The 17,623-nt window shown below is 52.4% G+C and overlaps 1 protein-coding gene across 3 annotated transcripts in view; it reads left to right on the top strand.

The window, feature by feature from the left end:
* atrnl1b (attractin-like 1b) overlaps positions 1-17,623 on the top strand; it is a 75,984-nt gene that overhangs the window by 13,823 nt on the left and 44,538 nt on the right. For all 3 annotated transcript variants that reach the window (XR_006958105.1, XM_047047928.1, XM_047047927.1), the window contains exons 6-23: positions 484-658; positions 1,368-1,455; positions 1,809-2,061; positions 2,337-2,520; positions 3,037-3,191; positions 3,345-3,429; positions 3,562-3,770; positions 3,931-4,049; positions 4,485-4,617; positions 5,340-5,527; positions 6,816-7,029; positions 7,156-7,344; positions 9,005-9,232; positions 10,222-10,359; positions 13,396-13,489; positions 16,386-16,438; positions 16,560-16,654; positions 16,857-16,935. Coding sequence is in view for 2 of the 3 variants with exons in the window: in XM_047047928.1 (XP_046903884.1) it covers positions 484-658; positions 1,368-1,455; positions 1,809-2,061; positions 2,337-2,520; positions 3,037-3,191; positions 3,345-3,429; positions 3,562-3,770; positions 3,931-4,049; positions 4,485-4,617; positions 5,340-5,527; positions 6,816-7,029; positions 7,156-7,344; positions 9,005-9,232; positions 10,222-10,359; positions 13,396-13,489; positions 16,386-16,438; positions 16,560-16,654; positions 16,857-16,935 (2,679 nt within the window). In the remaining variant the exon portion in view is untranslated. The remainder of the gene's footprint in view (positions 1-483; positions 659-1,367; positions 1,456-1,808; positions 2,062-2,336; positions 2,521-3,036; positions 3,192-3,344; positions 3,430-3,561; positions 3,771-3,930; positions 4,050-4,484; positions 4,618-5,339; positions 5,528-6,815; positions 7,030-7,155; positions 7,345-9,004; positions 9,233-10,221; positions 10,360-13,395; positions 13,490-16,385; positions 16,439-16,559; positions 16,655-16,856; positions 16,936-17,623) is intronic.

The raw sequence follows: 17,623 nt of genomic DNA, 5'->3' as shown, positions 1-17,623 counted from the left end.
GATGAGGGACTGGATGGATGAGGGGCTGGATGGATGAGGGACTGGATGGATGAGTAGATGAATGGGTGAAGGAGAGGCTCGATGGATGAGGGAAGTCTTGATGAATCAGTAACAATACTGCTTCTCTAGTCCTCTGGGTCCCCCTAGTGTTGTCCCTACGCTATGCAGCCAGGGGTGTGTGTGCGTGTGTGTGCAATGTGAAAATCACTGTTGTCATGGTGACCAGTGAGGGAGAGAGACTCCAGCTGGATTACCCAGAAGGCCGTGTGGTGGCATCCTCGGTCTGACTGCTTGAACTGGGGCACTACACACACACACACACACACACACACACAAACCATCAGTAACTCACTCACTCACTCTCCCCCTCTCTGTCTCACTCACTCTGCCCCTCAAAAATAAATTGTCAAAATTGGACAGTGCCTGTGGTTTAAATAGCTCTAGTTTTGTTGCTGCTAAGCATGTATTCCCCTCCCCCTGCAGGTCCAGATTGTTCCCTGACGGTTCCGTCTACAGAGTCGTACTGGGTTCTGCCCGGGGTGAAGCCGTCAGGGGCGTGGCTAGCGAGGGCGTCCCACAGAGCTGTGCTGCAGGGCCAGCTGGTGTGGGTGGTAGGAGGATACTCCTTCAACTACAGCTCCTTCCAGATGATCCTCAAGTCAGTCCTCGTGTTTGTTCTCCTTGCCTCTGCTGCCTATACTCTCTGCCTCTGCTGTCTCTTCTCTCTGCCTCTAGTGCCTCTACTCTCTGCCTCTGCTGTCTCTTCTCTGCCGTCTCTGCCTCTAATGCTTCTACTCCCTGCCTCTGCTGTCTCTACTCTCTGCCTCTGCTGTCTCTACTCTCTGCCTCTGCTGTCTCTACTCTCTTCCTCTGCTGTCTCTACTCTCTGCCTCTGCTGTCTTTACTCTCTGCCTCTGCTGTCTCTACTCTCTGCCTCTGCTGTCTTTTCTCCCTGCCTTTTCTAATCTCTGCCTCTGCTGTCTCTACTCTCTGCCTCTAGTGCCTCTACTCCCTGCCTCTGCTGTCTTTACTCTCTGCTCCTGCTGTCTCTACTCTCTGCCTCTGCTGTCTCTTCTCCCTGTCGTCTCTACTTTCTGCCTCTAGTGCCTCTACTCCCTGCCTCTGCTGTCTCTACTCTCTGCCTCTGCTGTCTCTACTCCCTGCTGTCTCTTCTCTCTGCCTCTAGGCCTCTACTCTCTGCCGTCTCTACGCTCTGCTTCTAGTGCCTCTACTCCCTGCCTCTACTCTCTGCCTCTAGTGCCACCACTCCCTGCCTCTGCTGCCTCTATTTCCTGCCTCTACTCTACTGTCTCTACTCCCTGCCTCTGCTGTCTATAACTAAGTGTTGCTGTTGTTGTGTTGCTTAGTTACAACCTGGAGAGCGGTGTGTGGAACACGGTGCCTAGCAACAGCGGGCCCCTCCCCAGATACGGCCACTCCCTCGCCATCTACCAGGTCAGTAGTTGTGTGCTGCTTCAGTTGTTGTGGTGTTGATTCACATTGTTTCAAGATTATTGTGCAAAGTGATCAGATGGATTTTAAGTTAGAGCCTCATTGGCAAAATGTGTATCTAAAAACCCACATTTCACTGTTTTTGGGCCCAGGGACAAAATAACCCACTAACATCATTTCACTAATCACATCATCAGCACATGGGAAAGTGTGAACAAGTACTAGTAAGGTGAAATCAGTGTCATTATGTTTGGATTGTAATAGCCTGACCCTAACCGGAGACTGCAACTCTAGCATACAACAAGTCTGCTCACCTCCCCTCCCCTCCCTCTCCCCCTCCCTCTCCCCCCTTCCAGGATGACCTCTACATGTTCGGGGGGAAGCTGGAGGCGGGTCCTGCCAATGTGACGGAGGAACTGTGGGTGTTCCACACCTCCAGTCGTACCTGGTCCCAGGTGCGCCCCGCCCCCGGCCACGCCCTGGTGCATGCTGTGGAGGGCCACTCCGCCCACATGGCCCTGCTGCAGGGGGGCAAGCCTGTCATGGTTGTGCTGTTCGGCTACTCACCCGTCTACAGCTACATCAGCAGCGTGCAGGAGTACAACATCCGTGAGTGCTGGCTGGGGTCTGTGTGTGTGTGCTGGTGTGTCTGCGCGCTTGTGTGCATGTCTCTCTGTGTGCATTTGTGTGGGTGTCACTGTGTGTGTGTCACTGTGTGAGTGTCACTGTGTGTGTGTCACTGTGTGAGAGAGAGATTACAGGACTGTCCCTGCACCTCCCCCTCTCTCCTCCGGGGGGAAGTGTTACCTCATAGCTGCTGGTACAAGCTGAAGCATCAGTTTAAGGATTCTGTCTGAGTGTGTGTGTGTTGCCATGGTTCCCAGGGAGCAACACGTGGTCGCTCCCGGAGACGCGAGGGGCGGTGCCCCAGGGAGGGTACGGCCACAGCAGTGTGTACCATGCAGCCAGCAACAGCGTGTTCCTGCATGGAGGCTACAAGGCCCTGCCTGCCAACAAGTATGGACTGGTGGACCACCTGTACCGCTACCAAGTCCACACACACACCTGGTGAGCACACACACCTGGGGAGCACACACACACACCTGGGGAGCACACAAACACACCTGGAGAGCACACACACACACCTGGGGAGCACACACACACACCTGGGGAGCACACACACACACCTGGGGAGCACACAAACACACCTGGAGAGCACACACACACACCTGGGGAGCACACACACACACCTGGGGAGCACACACACACACACCTGGAGAGCACACACACACACCTGGGGAGCACACACACACACCTGGGGAGCACACACACACACCTGGGGAGCACACAAACACACCTGGAGAGCACACACACACACCTGGGGAGCACACACACACACCTGGGGAGCACACACACACACCTGGGGAGCACACACACACACACCTGGAGAGCACACACACACACCTGGGGAGCACACACACACACCTGGGGAGCACACACACACACACCTGGTGAGCACACACACACACCTGGTTAGGACTCCCACTCTGAGCTGTATGTGTGTGTGTGTGTGTGTGTGTGCAGGACCATCCTGAAGGAGAGTGGTTCTCCCCGCTATCTGCACTCGTCTGTGCTGCTCAGTGGAACGCTGCTGATCTTCGGAGGGAACACGCACAACGACACGTCGCTTAGCAACGGGGCCAAGTGCTTCTCCGCCGACTTCCTGGCCTATGACATCGGTAAGCCCCACCCACCTGCCAGCGAGCCAATAGGAGCTTAGCAAGAACATCTGATGTCAAACTCATGATCAAGCTGACTTGACGGTGGTTGTGATGTGTTGCGTTCAGGGTTATGATGTGTGGAATGTATATCATGCTTCTCCTGTCTCCCAGCCTGTGATCAGTGGAGCACTCTGCTCAAGCCGGATCTGCACCGGGATGTCAACCGCTTCGGTCACTCTGCCGTGGTCAGCAACGGGTGAGTCTGGGCTTAGAGGCCACATTTACTGCTGACCCTGGTTACATGACCCCTGACCCTGGTTACATGACCCCTGACCCTGGTTACATGACCCCTGACCCCTGTGTGACCCCCCCCCCCCCCCCCCCCCAGGTCCATGTATGTGTTTGGAGGGTTCTCTGGCGTGCTCCTGAACGATGTGCTGGTGTACCAGCCCCCACGCTGCCAAGCCTTCCTGGAGCAGCAGGCCTGCCTGGGGGCAGGACCCGGCCTACGCTGCATCTGGGACCTGCACCACTGCTCCGCCTGGGAGCCCAGCATCAACACCACCACCCCCGCTCCCTTCTGCCCCCCCAGGCCAGGTGTGAGGGAGGGAGGAGGGCTTAGGAAGGGTTCCAGCCTCACTTTGTTTTTCTGGGTTTAGAGAAAACAAATGTGTTTACACATGAAGGATGTACCAGGATGACTGATGCTTTCCTGCCCATCTCTCTCCTCTCCTGCCCATCTCTCTCCTCCCTTCAGTCACGGTGGATGAGCGCTGCTACAGGTTCTCTGACTGCAGCAGCTGCACCTCCAACACTAACGGCTGCCAGTGGTGCGACGACAAGAAGTGCCTGTCTGCCTCCAGCAACTGCACCGTGGTGAGCTGGCCACCAGGGGGAAACAGAGCGCAGTCCCCACACTGCCCAAACAACTGTGATTAAGCAGACCAAGCATCAAAGCTGTTTAAAAACGGCTTCTGTTAGTTTCTATGGCAAAACCGAGATTCAGTCTGCGCTGTGTTGAACCACCGGCTTTCCCAGTACTCACTTTGCTCCTAAACATTTTAAAGGTCATCCAAAAATCATCCACCTTTAATTTTGTAAGTCACATTTCATATGACTTACAAAAGGAGATATTAGGCAGAATGATTGTATCAGTCAGTCACTTCCTTGTTCAAACAATTAATTAAATCGGGAATAAGAATGTTTCGACAATTAGTTGATTAATCGCTCTAGTAATTGGCTGATTAATCGATTATCAAAATAATCGTTTGTTTAAGCCCCAACTCAGGTGTCTCATCCCTGTGCCTGCAGAGTGTCCGAGTGTTTGAGCAGTGTGCAGTGAGGAGCGAGCAGAGCTGTAGCCGGCTGGCTAACTGTCGCAGCTGCTCCCTCAACCCCATCTGTCAGTGGGACCCTCACCAGATGGAGTGCCATGCCCTTCCAGGTGACCCCTGACCTACGTACAGTCCTGTGGTAGACTAATTCTATCCCAGATACTGGGTTAACCCTAACCCAGAATGATCTAGTGTCTCTTTACACACACTCAAAGAAAGAAGGCAAAAGTACACACATCCTTTTCAACCTTTCAAAGTTTTTCGAAACCCCCCACAAATGTCAACCTTTAAAAAAAAAAGACAGCTTTTCAAAACAGTTTTCAAATTTATTTTTTCAACCTGAAGTTTGTTCAACCTTTCAAATGTTTTTATTTTTTTATATTTATGTTTATTGAGCATCAATGATACAAAATGAAGACAAAACACTTTTTTTTACCCTTCAAAAGTTTTTTTCAAAACAGTTTTGGGAAACAAAAAAGTGTTTTGAAAAACGTTCCCCAACTTTTACACACACATACACACAAAATATCCACACACACACACTGATGGGCCTGGTACTGGGAGGCTGGTACTGGGAGGCTGGTACTGGGAGCCTGGTACTGGGAGCCTGGTACTGGGAGGCTGGTAGGCTGGTACTGGGAGCCTGGTACTGGGAGCCTGGTACTGGGAGGCTGGTACTGGGAGGCTGGTACTGGGAGCCTGGTACTGGGAGGCTGGTACTGGGAGCCTGGTACTGGGAGCCTGGTACTGGGAGCCTGGTACTGGGAGCCTGGTACTGGGAGGCTGGTACTGGGAGGCTGGTATTAACCTGCTGTGTGTGCTTGCTGTGCAGCCCAGCTGTGTGGAGAGGGTTGGACCCAGGTGGGGGAGGTGTGTCTGAGGATCAACTCCAGCAGGGAGAGCTACGACAATGCGCAGCACTACTGTAAGAACCTGGCGGGGAACATCGCCTCGCTCAGCTCTGCCACTCAGGTCCATTTCATCCTGGAGGAGCTGCACAAACTGCAGCAGCACCACAAGGTATGACCCCTGATCCCTGACCTGGCCTGTACATTAGCCTGTGTCTGTACCAATTTAGGCAAGGGTAGGTCAACTGGTGTTGTGCTGACCCTCAGTCCCCCTGTCTCTCCCCCTCTCCCTGTCACCTTCTGACCCCTCTCCCTGTCCCCTTCTGACCCCTCCCCCTCTCCCTGTCCCCTTCTGACCCCTCTCCCTGTCCCCTTCTGACCCCTCTCCCTGTCACCTTCTGACCCCTCTCCCTCTCCCCTTCTGACCCCTCTCCCTGTCCCCTTCTGACCCCTCCCCCTCTCCCTGTCCCCTTCTGACCCCTCCCCCTCTCCCTGTCCCCTTCTGACCCCTCTCCCTGTCACCTTCTGACCCCTCTCCCTCTCCCCTTCTGACCCCTCTCCCTCTCCCCTTCTGACCCCTCTCCCTGTCCCCTTCTGACCCCTCCCCCTCTCCCTGTCCCCTTCTGACCCCTCTCCCTCTCCCTGTCACCTTCTGACCCCTCTCCCTCTCCCCTTCTGACCCTTCTCCCTCTCCCTGTCCCCTTCTGACCCCTCCCCCTCTCCCTGTCCCCTTCTGACCCCTCCCCCTCTCCCTGTCCCCTTCTGACCCCTCTCCCTCTCCCTGTCCCCTTCTGACCCCTCCCCCTCTCCCTGTCCCCTTCTGACCCCTCTCCCTGTCCCCTTCTGACCCCTCTCCCTGTCACCTTCTGACCCCTCTCCCTCTCCCCTTCTGACCCCTCTCCCTGTCCCCTTCTGACCCCTCCCCCTCTCCCTGTCCCCTTCTGACCCCTCCCCCTCTCCCTGTCCCCTTCTGACCCCTCTCCCTGTCACCTTCTGACCCCTCTCCCTCTCCCCTTCTGACCCCTCTCCCTCTCCCCTTCTGACCCCTCTCCCTGTCCCCTTCTGACCCCTCCCCCTCTCCCTGTCCCCTTCTGACCCCTCCCCCTCTCCCTGTCCCCTTCTGACCCCTCTCCCTCTCCCTGTCACCTTCTGACCCCTCTCCCTCTCCCCTTCTGACCCTTCTCCCTCTCCCTGTCCCCTTCTGACCCCTCCCCCTCTCCCTGTCCCCTTCTGACCCCTCCCCCTCTCCCTGTCCCCTTCTGACCCCTCTCCCTCTCCCTGTCACCTTCTGACCCCTCTCCCTCTCCCCTTCTGACCCCTCTCCCTCTCCCTGTCCCCTTCTGACCCCTCCCCCTGTCCCCTTCTGACCCCTCTCCCTCTCCCTGTCCCCTTCTGACCCCTCCCCCTCTCCCTGTCCCCTTCTGACCCCTCCCCCTCTCCCTGTCCCCTTCACCTGGCAGCGTCTGTCCCCCTGGGTGGGTCTGAGGAAGATCAACGTGTCGTACTGGGGCTGGGAGGACATGTCCCCCTTCACCAACTCCTCCCTGCAGTGGCTGCCTGGGGAGCCCAATGACTCTGGCTTCTGTGCCTTCCTGGAAGAGACGCAGGTGTCGGGGCTCCGGGCCAACCCCTGCACCGCCCCCGCAGACGGCCTCATCTGTGAGAAACCTGCTGGTGAGGCCTGGTGCACACGTTGATATACACACACACACACACACACGCACATAGATACACACAAGCACAGTTCCCAGTTGAAGTTCCTCTCCCCCCTCCCCCCCTCCCCCCTCCCCCCCTCCCCAGTGAGCCCCAACCAGAGTGCCCGTCCCTGTAAGATGGCGTGCTCGCTGAGGACCAGCTGTGCCAACTGCACCAGCCAGGCCATGGAGTGCATGTGGTGCAGCAACACCCAGCGCTGTGTGGACTCCACCGCATACGTCGTGTCCTTCCCCTACGGACAGTGTCTGGAGTGGCAGACTGGAGACTGTGTGGGTGAGGCTGGGGAGAGGGGGGTGTCTGGGGGAGAGTTGTGGGCAAGGGTGGGTGTTATGGGTGAAGGTGTTTGTTTTCATCCTTCTTGCTGTCACTTTTTTTTTCTTATACTCTTTTATTTCTATCTCTCACTCTGTCCTTTCTCTGTTTCTCTTCACTGCCTTCTTCCACCTCCCCCCTCCACCTCCCTCCTTTCTCTAACCTTCACTCTGGTTCTCAGTCATGAGTCTTGTTTGGAATACAAAGTTCCACTGTGAGACGTGATCAGTGATCTTTCCAGTCCTTACTCCTTCCATCTCTCCCTGCTACCCTACATCCAGACCTTCCTCTCCCTGCTACCCTACATCCAGACCTTCCTCTCCCTGCTACCCTACATCCAGACCTTCCTCTTCCTGCTACCCTACATCCAGAGCTTCCTCTCCCTGCTACCCTACATCCAGACCTTCCTCTCTCTGCTTCCCTACATCCAGACCTTCCTCTCCCTGCTACCCTACATCCAGAGCTTCCTCTCCCTGTTACCCTACATCTAGACCTTCCTCTCCCTGCTAACCAACATCCAGACCTTCCTCTCCCTGTTACCCTACATCCTGACTGTACTGCCTCTTTCCTCCACCCTGCCTTCGTGTGTGCGTGTGTGGGTGTGTGTGGGTTTGTGTGCAATCTCATCTGCCATTGTCTGATAGAACCTTTAACCATTAAAACTGCTTTGATGTCGGGTGTCTGAGTTGGAGTCATGAAGTCTTTCTGGAAATGTAACTGTCACAAATACCTATTTAGTTACCATGGTGAGTTCTGTTTTATATCAAATCATCCCTGTATATTGAGCAGCCGAGTGAAAGGTCTTCTGTGAAGCCATGCAAGGCGGCTGTCATTCTGCTTTCAGAGCAGAGCAATCTTTTCCTGTGCGGTGTGTGTGTGCGTGTGTGTGTGTGTGTGGACACGCACTTGACAGTGAAATGAATCAGTTGTAGCCCAAATGCTCCACAGGAAGCCTGAAATATGATCATGGTAAGGCTAACTCATGATCTGAAATATGATCATGGTAAGGCTAACTCATGATGAATCCTCACCATGTTGGCCATCGAATCCCAGTTGTACTGCTAATTCTGATCTTCAGAATGAGAACACTGAAAGAGAATCCTGACTCCCATGTTCACATGTTTCCTGTCCTCAGAAGGAAAGGTGTCATGCGACGCTTTGCTGGCACTGCTGCTGTTGGTTGTCATGGTTTCACATCCATTAAGAGGATGTTTTGTCTGGCTAACAGCAGAGACAGGGTTTGGTTGTTGTGGCATTTCTCAGGGCTAGCACTCAGTCCAGACTGATAATTAAGTGGGCTTGACATTTGGTGATGTGATTGCTCAACACTTTCTCCTAGTTTTGTTATTATATCTGTGCTATTCTGAGCTTCTCTACCTGTGTTCTGAGTGTGTTCCTGTGTTCTGGGTGTGTTCCTGTGTTCTGGGTGTGTTCCTGTGTTCTGAGTGTGTTCCTGTGTTCTGGGTGTGTTCCTGTGTTCTGAGTGTGTTCCTGTGTTCTGGGTGTGTTCCTGTGTTCTGGGTGTGTTCCTGTGTTCTGAGTGTGTTCCTGTGTTCTGGGTGTGTTCCTGTGTTCTGGGTGTGTTCCTGTGTTCTGAGTGTGTTCCTGTGTTGTGTTCCAGCCCAGAACTGCTCGGGGCTGCGTACGTGTGTGATGTGTCTGGAGCAGCCAGGGTGTGGCTGGTGTGAAGACCCCAGCAGCACGGGGAGGGGCCAGTGTGTGGAGGGCTCCTACCGAGGGCCCATGAAGGGCCCCAGCCAGAGCCACCCCACCTCCCAGGACATGACCCTGGAGCCAGGCTTGTGCCCCAAGGAGAAGGGCTACGAGTGGGCTTTCATCCACTGCCCTGGTGAGAACACCCCCCCCCACACACACACACACACCCACACACCCCCCCCCCCCCCCCCCCCCCCCTAGTAGGCCTTCATTCTCTGTGTGTAAGTGGACCCTTCCTGGCCTTGACACACTCAGTTCCTCATGTTTCATATTGAGTGAAACCTGGTCTGGTGTGGGATGCAGGGTTCAGGAATCCCACCAGTCAGTAATGTAAGACTGAAGACCCCCCCCCCTCCCTCCCCCCGTCTCCTGCCTGCTTCCAGTAACCTCCAGGACAGTGGGTCTCATGTCAACTGCTACACACACATCCTCCACACACACATGCTCTACACACACATCCTCGTACGGACGCGGCCCTAGCCAGACACCATGTTAGTCTAATGTGGAGGCTAACTCACCACATACAGGGTAGCGTGTTGTTCTGATGTGGTCTCTCTCCCCCAGTGTAACGTGTGGTCTCTCTCCCCCAGCGTGCCAGTGTAACGTGTGGTCTCTCTCCCCCAGCGTGCCAGTGTAACGTGAGGTCTCTCTCCCCCAGTGTAACGTGTGGTCTCTCTCCCCAGCGTGCCAGTGTAACGTGTGGTCTCTCTCCCCCAGCGTGCCAGTGTAACGTGTGGTCTCTTTCCACCAGCTTGCCAGTGTAACGTGTGGTCTCTCTCCCCCAGCGTGCCAGTGTAACGTGTGGTCTCTCTCCCCAGCATGCCAGTGTAACGTGTGGTCTCTCTCCCCCAGTGTAACGTGTGGTCTCTCTCCCCAGCGTGCCAGTGTAACGTGTGGTCTCTCTCCCCCAGTGTAACGTGTGGTCTCTCTCCCCCAGTGTAACGTGTGGTCTCTCTCCCCAGCGTGCCAGTGTAACGTGTGGTCTCTCTCCCCCAGCGTGCCAGTGTAACGTGTGGTCTCTCTCCCCCAGTGTAACGTGTGGTCTCTCTCCCCAGCGTGCCAGTGTAACGTGTGGTCTCTCTCCCCAGCGTGCCAGTGTAACGTGTGGTCTCTCTCCACCAGCTTGCCAGTGTAACGGTCACAGCTCCTGTGTGAACGGCAGCGTGTGTGAGCAGTGCCGTAACCTCACCACCGGACAACACTGCCAGACCTGCATGCCCGGTTACCATGGAGATCCCACCAACGGGGGGAAGTGTCAAGGTGGGTAAGGCAGAGTGGTAGCTACTGCAGGAAGGGGGGGGGGGGCACATGATGGAGTCTCTCTGCTGTGGTTCTGACTGCCAGCAGGGGGCAGTGTTGTGTCTGTTGGTAGAAATCCTGTAGACATCCTGTAGACATGGTAGACACCCTGTAGACATGGTAGACATCCTGTAGACATCCTGTAGACACTCTGTAGACATGGTAGACACCCTGTAGACATGGTAGACACTCTGTAGACATCCTGTAGACATGGAATACACCCTGTAGACATGGTAGACATCCTGTAGACATCCTGTAGACACTCTGTAGACACTCTGTAGACATGGTAGACACCCTGTAGACATGGTAGACATCCTGTAGACATCCTGTAGACATGGTAGACATCCTGTAGACATGGTTGACACCCTGTAGACATCCTGTAGACATGGTAGACATGGTAGACATCCTGTAGACATGGTAGACATCCTGTAGACATTCTGTAGACACTCTGTAGACATGGTAGACACCCTGTAGACATGGTAGACACCCTGTAGACATCCTGTAGACATGGAATACACCCTGTAGACATGGTAGACATCCTGTAGACATCCTGTAGACACTCTGTAGACACTCTGTAGACATGGTAGACACCCTGTAGACATGGTAGACATCCTGTAGACATCCTGTAGACACTCTGTAGACATGGTAGACACCCTGTAGACATGGTAGACACCCTGTAGACATCCTGTAGACATGGAATACACCCTGTAGACATGGTAGACATCCTGTAGACATCCTGTAGACACTCTGTAGACACTCTGTAGACATGGTAGACACCCTGTAGACATGGTAGACATCCTGTAGACATCCTGTAGACATGGTAGACATCCTGTAGACATGGTTGACACCCTGTAGACATCCTGTAGACATGGTAGACATGGTAGACATCCTGTAGACATGGTAGACATCCTGTAGACATTCTGTAGACACTCTGTAGACATGGTAGACACCCTGTAGACATGGTAGACATCCTGTAGACATGGTAGACACCCTGTAGACACTCTGTAGACATCCGGTAGACACCCTGTAGACATGGTAGACATCCTGAGGTATCTGTTAAAAGCCCAGGTCTGCTGGGTTATGAATGGCATTCCTGAGTGCTGTCTCTCCTACCTCTGCTGTAGGTGCAGCTTGTATTCACACACACACACACACACACACACACACACACACACTCACACACACACTCCCTGTCGCTCTATTTCTCTCTTACACACTCTCCCTCGCTCTCTCACTCTCATACTCACTCACACACACACTTTCCCTGTCTCTCTCTCTCACACACACACACACACACTTAAACATGCCAGCACACAAAGGAAGGCAAACAAATGCCCTCGCTCCATGTCCCTGTCTTTGTGTGAGTGGGTTGGGCTTGCAGGTAAGTGGGGTGAGCTCATGGCTCTTCCATGTAAAGCGAGCCTGGCTGGGCCCTAACCCTGTGTGAGTGGGTCCAGGTGTGTGCTCACGGTAATCCTTGTAACAACCTGTCAGTGGTCAGAGTCAAGAAGCGCTCTGTGTTATCCAGGGTTAGGATTAGAAGCTGTGTTATCCAGGGTTAGGGTTAGAAGCTGTGTTATCCAGGGTTAGGGTTAGAAGCTGTGTTATCCAGGGTTAGGATTAGAAGCGGTGTTATCCAGGGTTAGGACTAGAAGCTGTGTTATCCAGGGTTAGGATTAGAAACTGTGATATCCAGGGTTAGGATTAGAAGCTGTGTTATCCAGGGTTAGGGTTAGAAGCTGTGTTATCCAGGGTTAGGATTAGAAGCTGTGTTATCCAGGGTTAGGGTTAGAAGCTGTGTTATCCAGGGTTAGGGTTAGAAGCTGTGTTATCCAGGGTTAGGATTAGAAGCGGTGTTATCCAGGGTTAGGACTAGAAGCTGTGTTATCCAGGGTTAGGATTAGAAACTGTGTTATCCAGGGTTAGGATTAGAAGCGGTGTTATCCAGGGTTAGGACTAGAAGCTGTGTTATCCAGGGTTAGGATTAGAAACTGTGATATCCAGGGTTAGGATTAGAAGCTGTGTTATCCAGGGTTAGGATTAGAAGCTGTGTTATCCAGGGTTAGGATTAGAAGCTGTGTTATCCAGGGTTAGGGTTAGAAGCTGTGTTATCCAGGGTTAGGGTTAGAAGCTGTGTTATCCAGGGTTAGGGTTAGAAGCGGTGTTATCCAGGGTTAGGGTTAGAAGCTGTGTTATCCAGGGTGATTAGAAGCTGTGTTATCCAGGGTTAGGATTAGAAGCTGTGTTATCCAGGGTTAGGGTTAGAAGCTGTGTTATCCAGGGTTAGGATTAGAAGCTGTGTTATCCAGGGTTAGGATTAGAAGCTGTGTTATCCAGGGTTAGGGTTAGAAGCTGTGTTATCCAGGGTTAGGATTAGAAGCTGTGTTATCCAGGGTTAGGATTAGAAGCTGTGTTATCCAGGGTTAGGATTAGAAGCTGTGTTATCCAGGCGGGGTTCTGTGTTCCAGGTGTGCTGCTGTTTATCTGCTAGCATTGTTCTTCAGTAAGCAGATGACAGTCTCTCATGTTCATATATAAACCTGTGTAGTTAGGGTCAGGAGGTGGGGTCAGGAGGACGTCAGTGTGAAGGCCTCTATGATCTTGATTGTTAAAGGCCCGTTCAGATCACCTGGTAATACTGGCCAGCTGATGTTTACCTGCTTGGCCCTGGGCAGTCGTTCACTCCCAGTTGGACAGCTCTTTAAAAACAGAAACTAGGGAAGGGAGGGAGAGGTTTTGAGGGAGAGGAGGGCAGTGGAGAGGTGAGGAGGGAGGGGAGGATAGTTTAGGAGTAAGAGGAGAGATGGAGAGAGAGGATAAAAGTTCCTTATGTCTCATGATCTCAAGCACCACTGCTGATCGCTCTCTCTTCACCCCCCCCCCCCCCCATCTCAGGATCAGTTGTGTTGTGACTGTGTTGTAACTGTGTGTTGTGACTGTGTGTTGTGACTGTGTTGTGACTGTGTTGTGACTGTGTTGTGACTTTGTGTTCCTCAGCCTGTAAGTGTAACGGCCATGCCGGTGTGTGCCAGGTTCAGACTGGGAAGTGCTTCTGCACCACCAAGGGCATCAAAGGAGACCACTGCCAGCTGTGAGTATTACACACAGTCACCTGCCCAACACACACACACACTCCTCCACTACTGTCATCACCCTGCATCAGAGGGTGGAGGGTAGCAGGTGGGTTCTCCTGCAGCACACTCAGCTGTTTTGGTACAGCTCCTCCCTGCAAGCACCACACTCCTCACTCTCTAATAGCCCTAATGGTGCTGGAGCCACAGGTCACACACACACACACACACACACACACCATTACACACACACACACACACACACACACACACACACACACACACACACACCATTACATACACACACACACCATTACATACACACACACACTTCTGAAGGGATAGTGTGATGAATCTCGAAATGTGTTCCACACTATGCGGCTTTGGAGGGATTCTGGGCCTTGTATGTACTGTGTGTGTTTTGCATTCACTGCATTTCTGTATGGTGTAGGGTGTTGACTATAGGTCTCTGTGTTACAAGTGTCTGTGTGTGATAGTGTGTGTAGGTGTGTGTCATTGTGTAGAGAGAGAACCATGTCACCAAACCCTGACGTCTCATTGGCTGTGGTGTTTCTGCAAAAAAAATATCCAGTGATGATGTAACTGAAAAACTTGGTGGTGCAAATTCTTCCCTCACCCTACTGAACACACACACACACACACACACACATTAATACATACACACTAATACATACACACTGATAGGGAGGTTATCTGAAGAAGGCAGGTCGGACGGAGTCAACGACAACGGAAAAGGAATTTGATTCTAGTTTATTAGTCGAGTACCCGGATCAAACAATCAGTTCAAGACAATTTGTACATGATTTGCCTCACAGTCTCCTCACTGTCTGGGGGGTGTGCTATATTCTGATATTCTGCTCAGAGAGAGGCCTCGGTACAGGACCTTTGACCTCACAGATACTTAGGCTGTACATGTACACAGAAAATCTACCTTACACCCACACCCCTTTAAAGCAGCTCAATAATGAGTCAGAATAAGTCTGTCTCAGAGCTCTCTGATATGCTTTGAGCAGGACATACAGACTGACCTGCTGCTGCTGGACTGAGCTACAGAGCAGGTTCTGAGGAGGTTCTGAGGAGGTTCTGAGGAGGTTCTGACCAGGTTCTGACCAGGTTCTGACCAGGTTCTGAGGGGATTCTGACCAGGTTCTGAGGAGGCATGTTAGCGCGGTCCAGCTCAGCCTCCTGTTCCCTACCAACCTGGTTTACTGCTGCTGGGCTGAAAGTGCAATTAGTTCTCCAATCTACCGGAGCACACGTCGTGTTCACAGTACTATATTGTGAGGGAATGTGTGTGTGTCAGATTAAATTAAAATACAGCAGATGGAGTTATATTAAACTCCCAGCTCTGTGTGTCGACACGCGTGCCTGTATTGGCATGAAGGTCTGCTCTTAGTGTAGATTACATTACGATATTGCCAAGTGTGTGATGTACTGCTGTGTGTGTGCGTGCAGTAGGTGTGTCTAATGTGTGTGTGTGTGTGTGTCTGCATGAGAGAGCAGCTTATTGAGGGGAGGTTAAGAGAGAGAGACAAGGTGAGTAGCAGAGTGCTGATTGGCTGACGGCACCAAGGGACGTTTTCTGTTGGTCAGACGCAGGAGCAGGACACCACGTCCCAATGTCACATGTCCCCCTGCTGACACGCACACATACACACACTCTCTTTCTCACACACACACACACACACACTCTCTTTCTCACACAAACACACACACACTTATGCACATGATCACACACAGTATTTAAAAGCTTGCTAAACAGTTTGAGCCGTGACGCAGTCACACACACAGGATGTGTAACCGAGTTAAATCAGTGTAAACCCCGCCCACCTGCGAGGTGATGCAGACATCACAGAGCTATCTCTCTCTCTGATGGTGTAGCTGTGTGTGAGAGGGGGGGGTCGTTGGGTGAGTCAGAGGACCCTGGTTAGAATCCCAGAGAGGGTGAGAGAGACGGGAAGTGATGCTGACGAGAGACGCTATGACACCTGTCACGTGACACCTCTGACACATACAAATATTTAGGAGCACCCATCAAATATTAACCAGCACCGGAACTAAAATGTTTGTTATGGATTGATTTAACTTTAGTTAGCTCCCTGTCTCGAAACAACACAGTGCAGTGACGAGGAGTGACTTACGGCTAATATTAACCATCTAAAATCTGCATTCAAGTTTAGAACGTAAAGATTATGTTTAATTCAGGGCTCTCAAGTCTCACGTTCGCCGTGAGACTCACGCATTTCAACCATTTCACTCTTTCACTCAACAACTTGTATTTCTCAAGCTGAGAAGTAAGGGATAACTTGTTTCGCTATATTAGCGATTAACAAACGCAAAACTTTTTTTTAAAATGATTTTTTTTAAAGGTCACACCATAACGATTATTTGCACTCGCACAAATGCTCCCAAACATATGTTGAAGTCGCGGACACAATTTTGGGAGCATGTGCGACCAACAGGGTCAACCCCTGATGTTTGATGTGAGAGAGGAAAGTCTTCTGCTGGGGTCTGATCTGTGTGTGAGGGTGGGATCCAGACATGACGCATGTCTGTCTCATGTATACATGCAGAAGGGAACCAGGGCAGCCTGAACCAAGCAGTTTGTTTTTCTGTCCATGTGACTGTGTGGTTGGAGGGTCATGTGACTGTGTGGTTGGAGGGTCATGTGACTGTGTGGTTGGAGGGTCATGTGACTGTGTGGTCATGCTGGGTTAAGTAGGAGATAAGCCCTCATCTTCTCTCTGTGTGAGACCCTGGTAGGAACATGTCTGTTATCTGTCCATGCTCTCATTCACCTCCTCCCTCTCTCTTCTCCTCCCTCTCTCTTCTCTTTCTCTACTCTTCTGTGATCTCCTCTTCTCACCTTCTCTTCTCTCTGTCTCTTTATTGCAGTTGTGACTCAGAGAACCGTTACCTTGGCAACCCCCTGAGAGGAACCTGTTACTGTGAGTGTCTTCTAGCGTCTGTACACACACACACACACACACACACACACACACACACGGGCAGTAGGCTGGGGTAGGTAGAGGGTAGAATACCAGTTTACCTGTCCTCTCTCCTGAACAGACAACCTGCTGATAGACTACCAGTTCACCTTCAGCTTGTTGCAGGAGGATGACCACCACTACACAGCCATCAACTTCATGGCCACGCCTGAACAGGTGAGACCAGCTTGACTGGGACGTGTGTCATGTTGCTGGCTGACTGAACGGCTGTTTGAGAGAGGTGGTTTTAGTGTGAGTCAGTCAGAGGACCCTGGATCGAATCCCGGAGCGGGGCAGCGAGGGAGGGAGGGAGTGCTGCTGACAGAGGTCTGGGTCTTCAGGCTCTCGGTGTGTTTGACCTTTGACCTTTGTCTTGTAGACCAACAAGAACCTGGACATGTCCATCAACGCATCCAACAACTTCAACCTCAACATCACCTGGTCTGTGGGATCCACAGGTAACGTGTGTGTGTGAGCGTGTCTGTGTGCGTGTGTCTGTGTGTGTGTGTCTGTGCGTGTGTCTGTGTGAGCGTGTCTGTGTGCGTGTGTCTGTGTGTGTGTGTCTGTGCGTGTGCGCGGGCTGCAAAGGTGGGAACCAGGATGGTGAGATGTTCTGCAGTCTCCTCTGTCTGTCTCTGTCTCTCTCTCTGTCTTTCTCTCTGTCTTCCTGCTCTGTGTCTGTCCTCCTTTTGTCTCTCTCCTCCTTCTCTCCCCTCATCTCTCTCCTCCTCGCTCTCTTCCTTGTCAAACCCACTATGTCTCTCCTCTTTCCCCCCCCCCCCAATCTCTCTCTGTCTCTCTCTCTGTCTTTGTGACAGTGACATTTTCCCTCCTCTTAAGCGGGTTAACCTCCCTCGCTCCCTCCTCCACCTCGACCTTCTCAACGCTGTCATTAATATTAGGAGCTGGTTCCCCCTCCTTCAGAGATACTCTCGCCTCGGAGAATAGGTACCCCTCACAATCGCCAAGACAACAGCCTCAGACTTGTGGGGCTGCTGTGTGTTCGGTGGGGTGATTTCAATTAAGATAAACGTGCTCACGTAGATGTGCTCCAGCTGTCATCTGAACTCTTTTGTTTCAGAGCGATGGCTCTGAATGGCGATGTTTCATACCAGCTCACTGGCTGAGGAATTCAAATGGCTTCAA

This window comes from Hypomesus transpacificus, chromosome 23 (assembly GCF_021917145.1).
Source record: "Hypomesus transpacificus isolate Combined female chromosome 23, fHypTra1, whole genome shotgun sequence".
NCBI lineage: Eukaryota > Metazoa > Chordata > Actinopteri > Osmeriformes > Osmeridae > Hypomesus > Hypomesus transpacificus.
The sequence above is the reverse complement of the archived record's forward strand: the minus strand, read 5'-3'. Positions and strand labels throughout refer to the sequence as shown.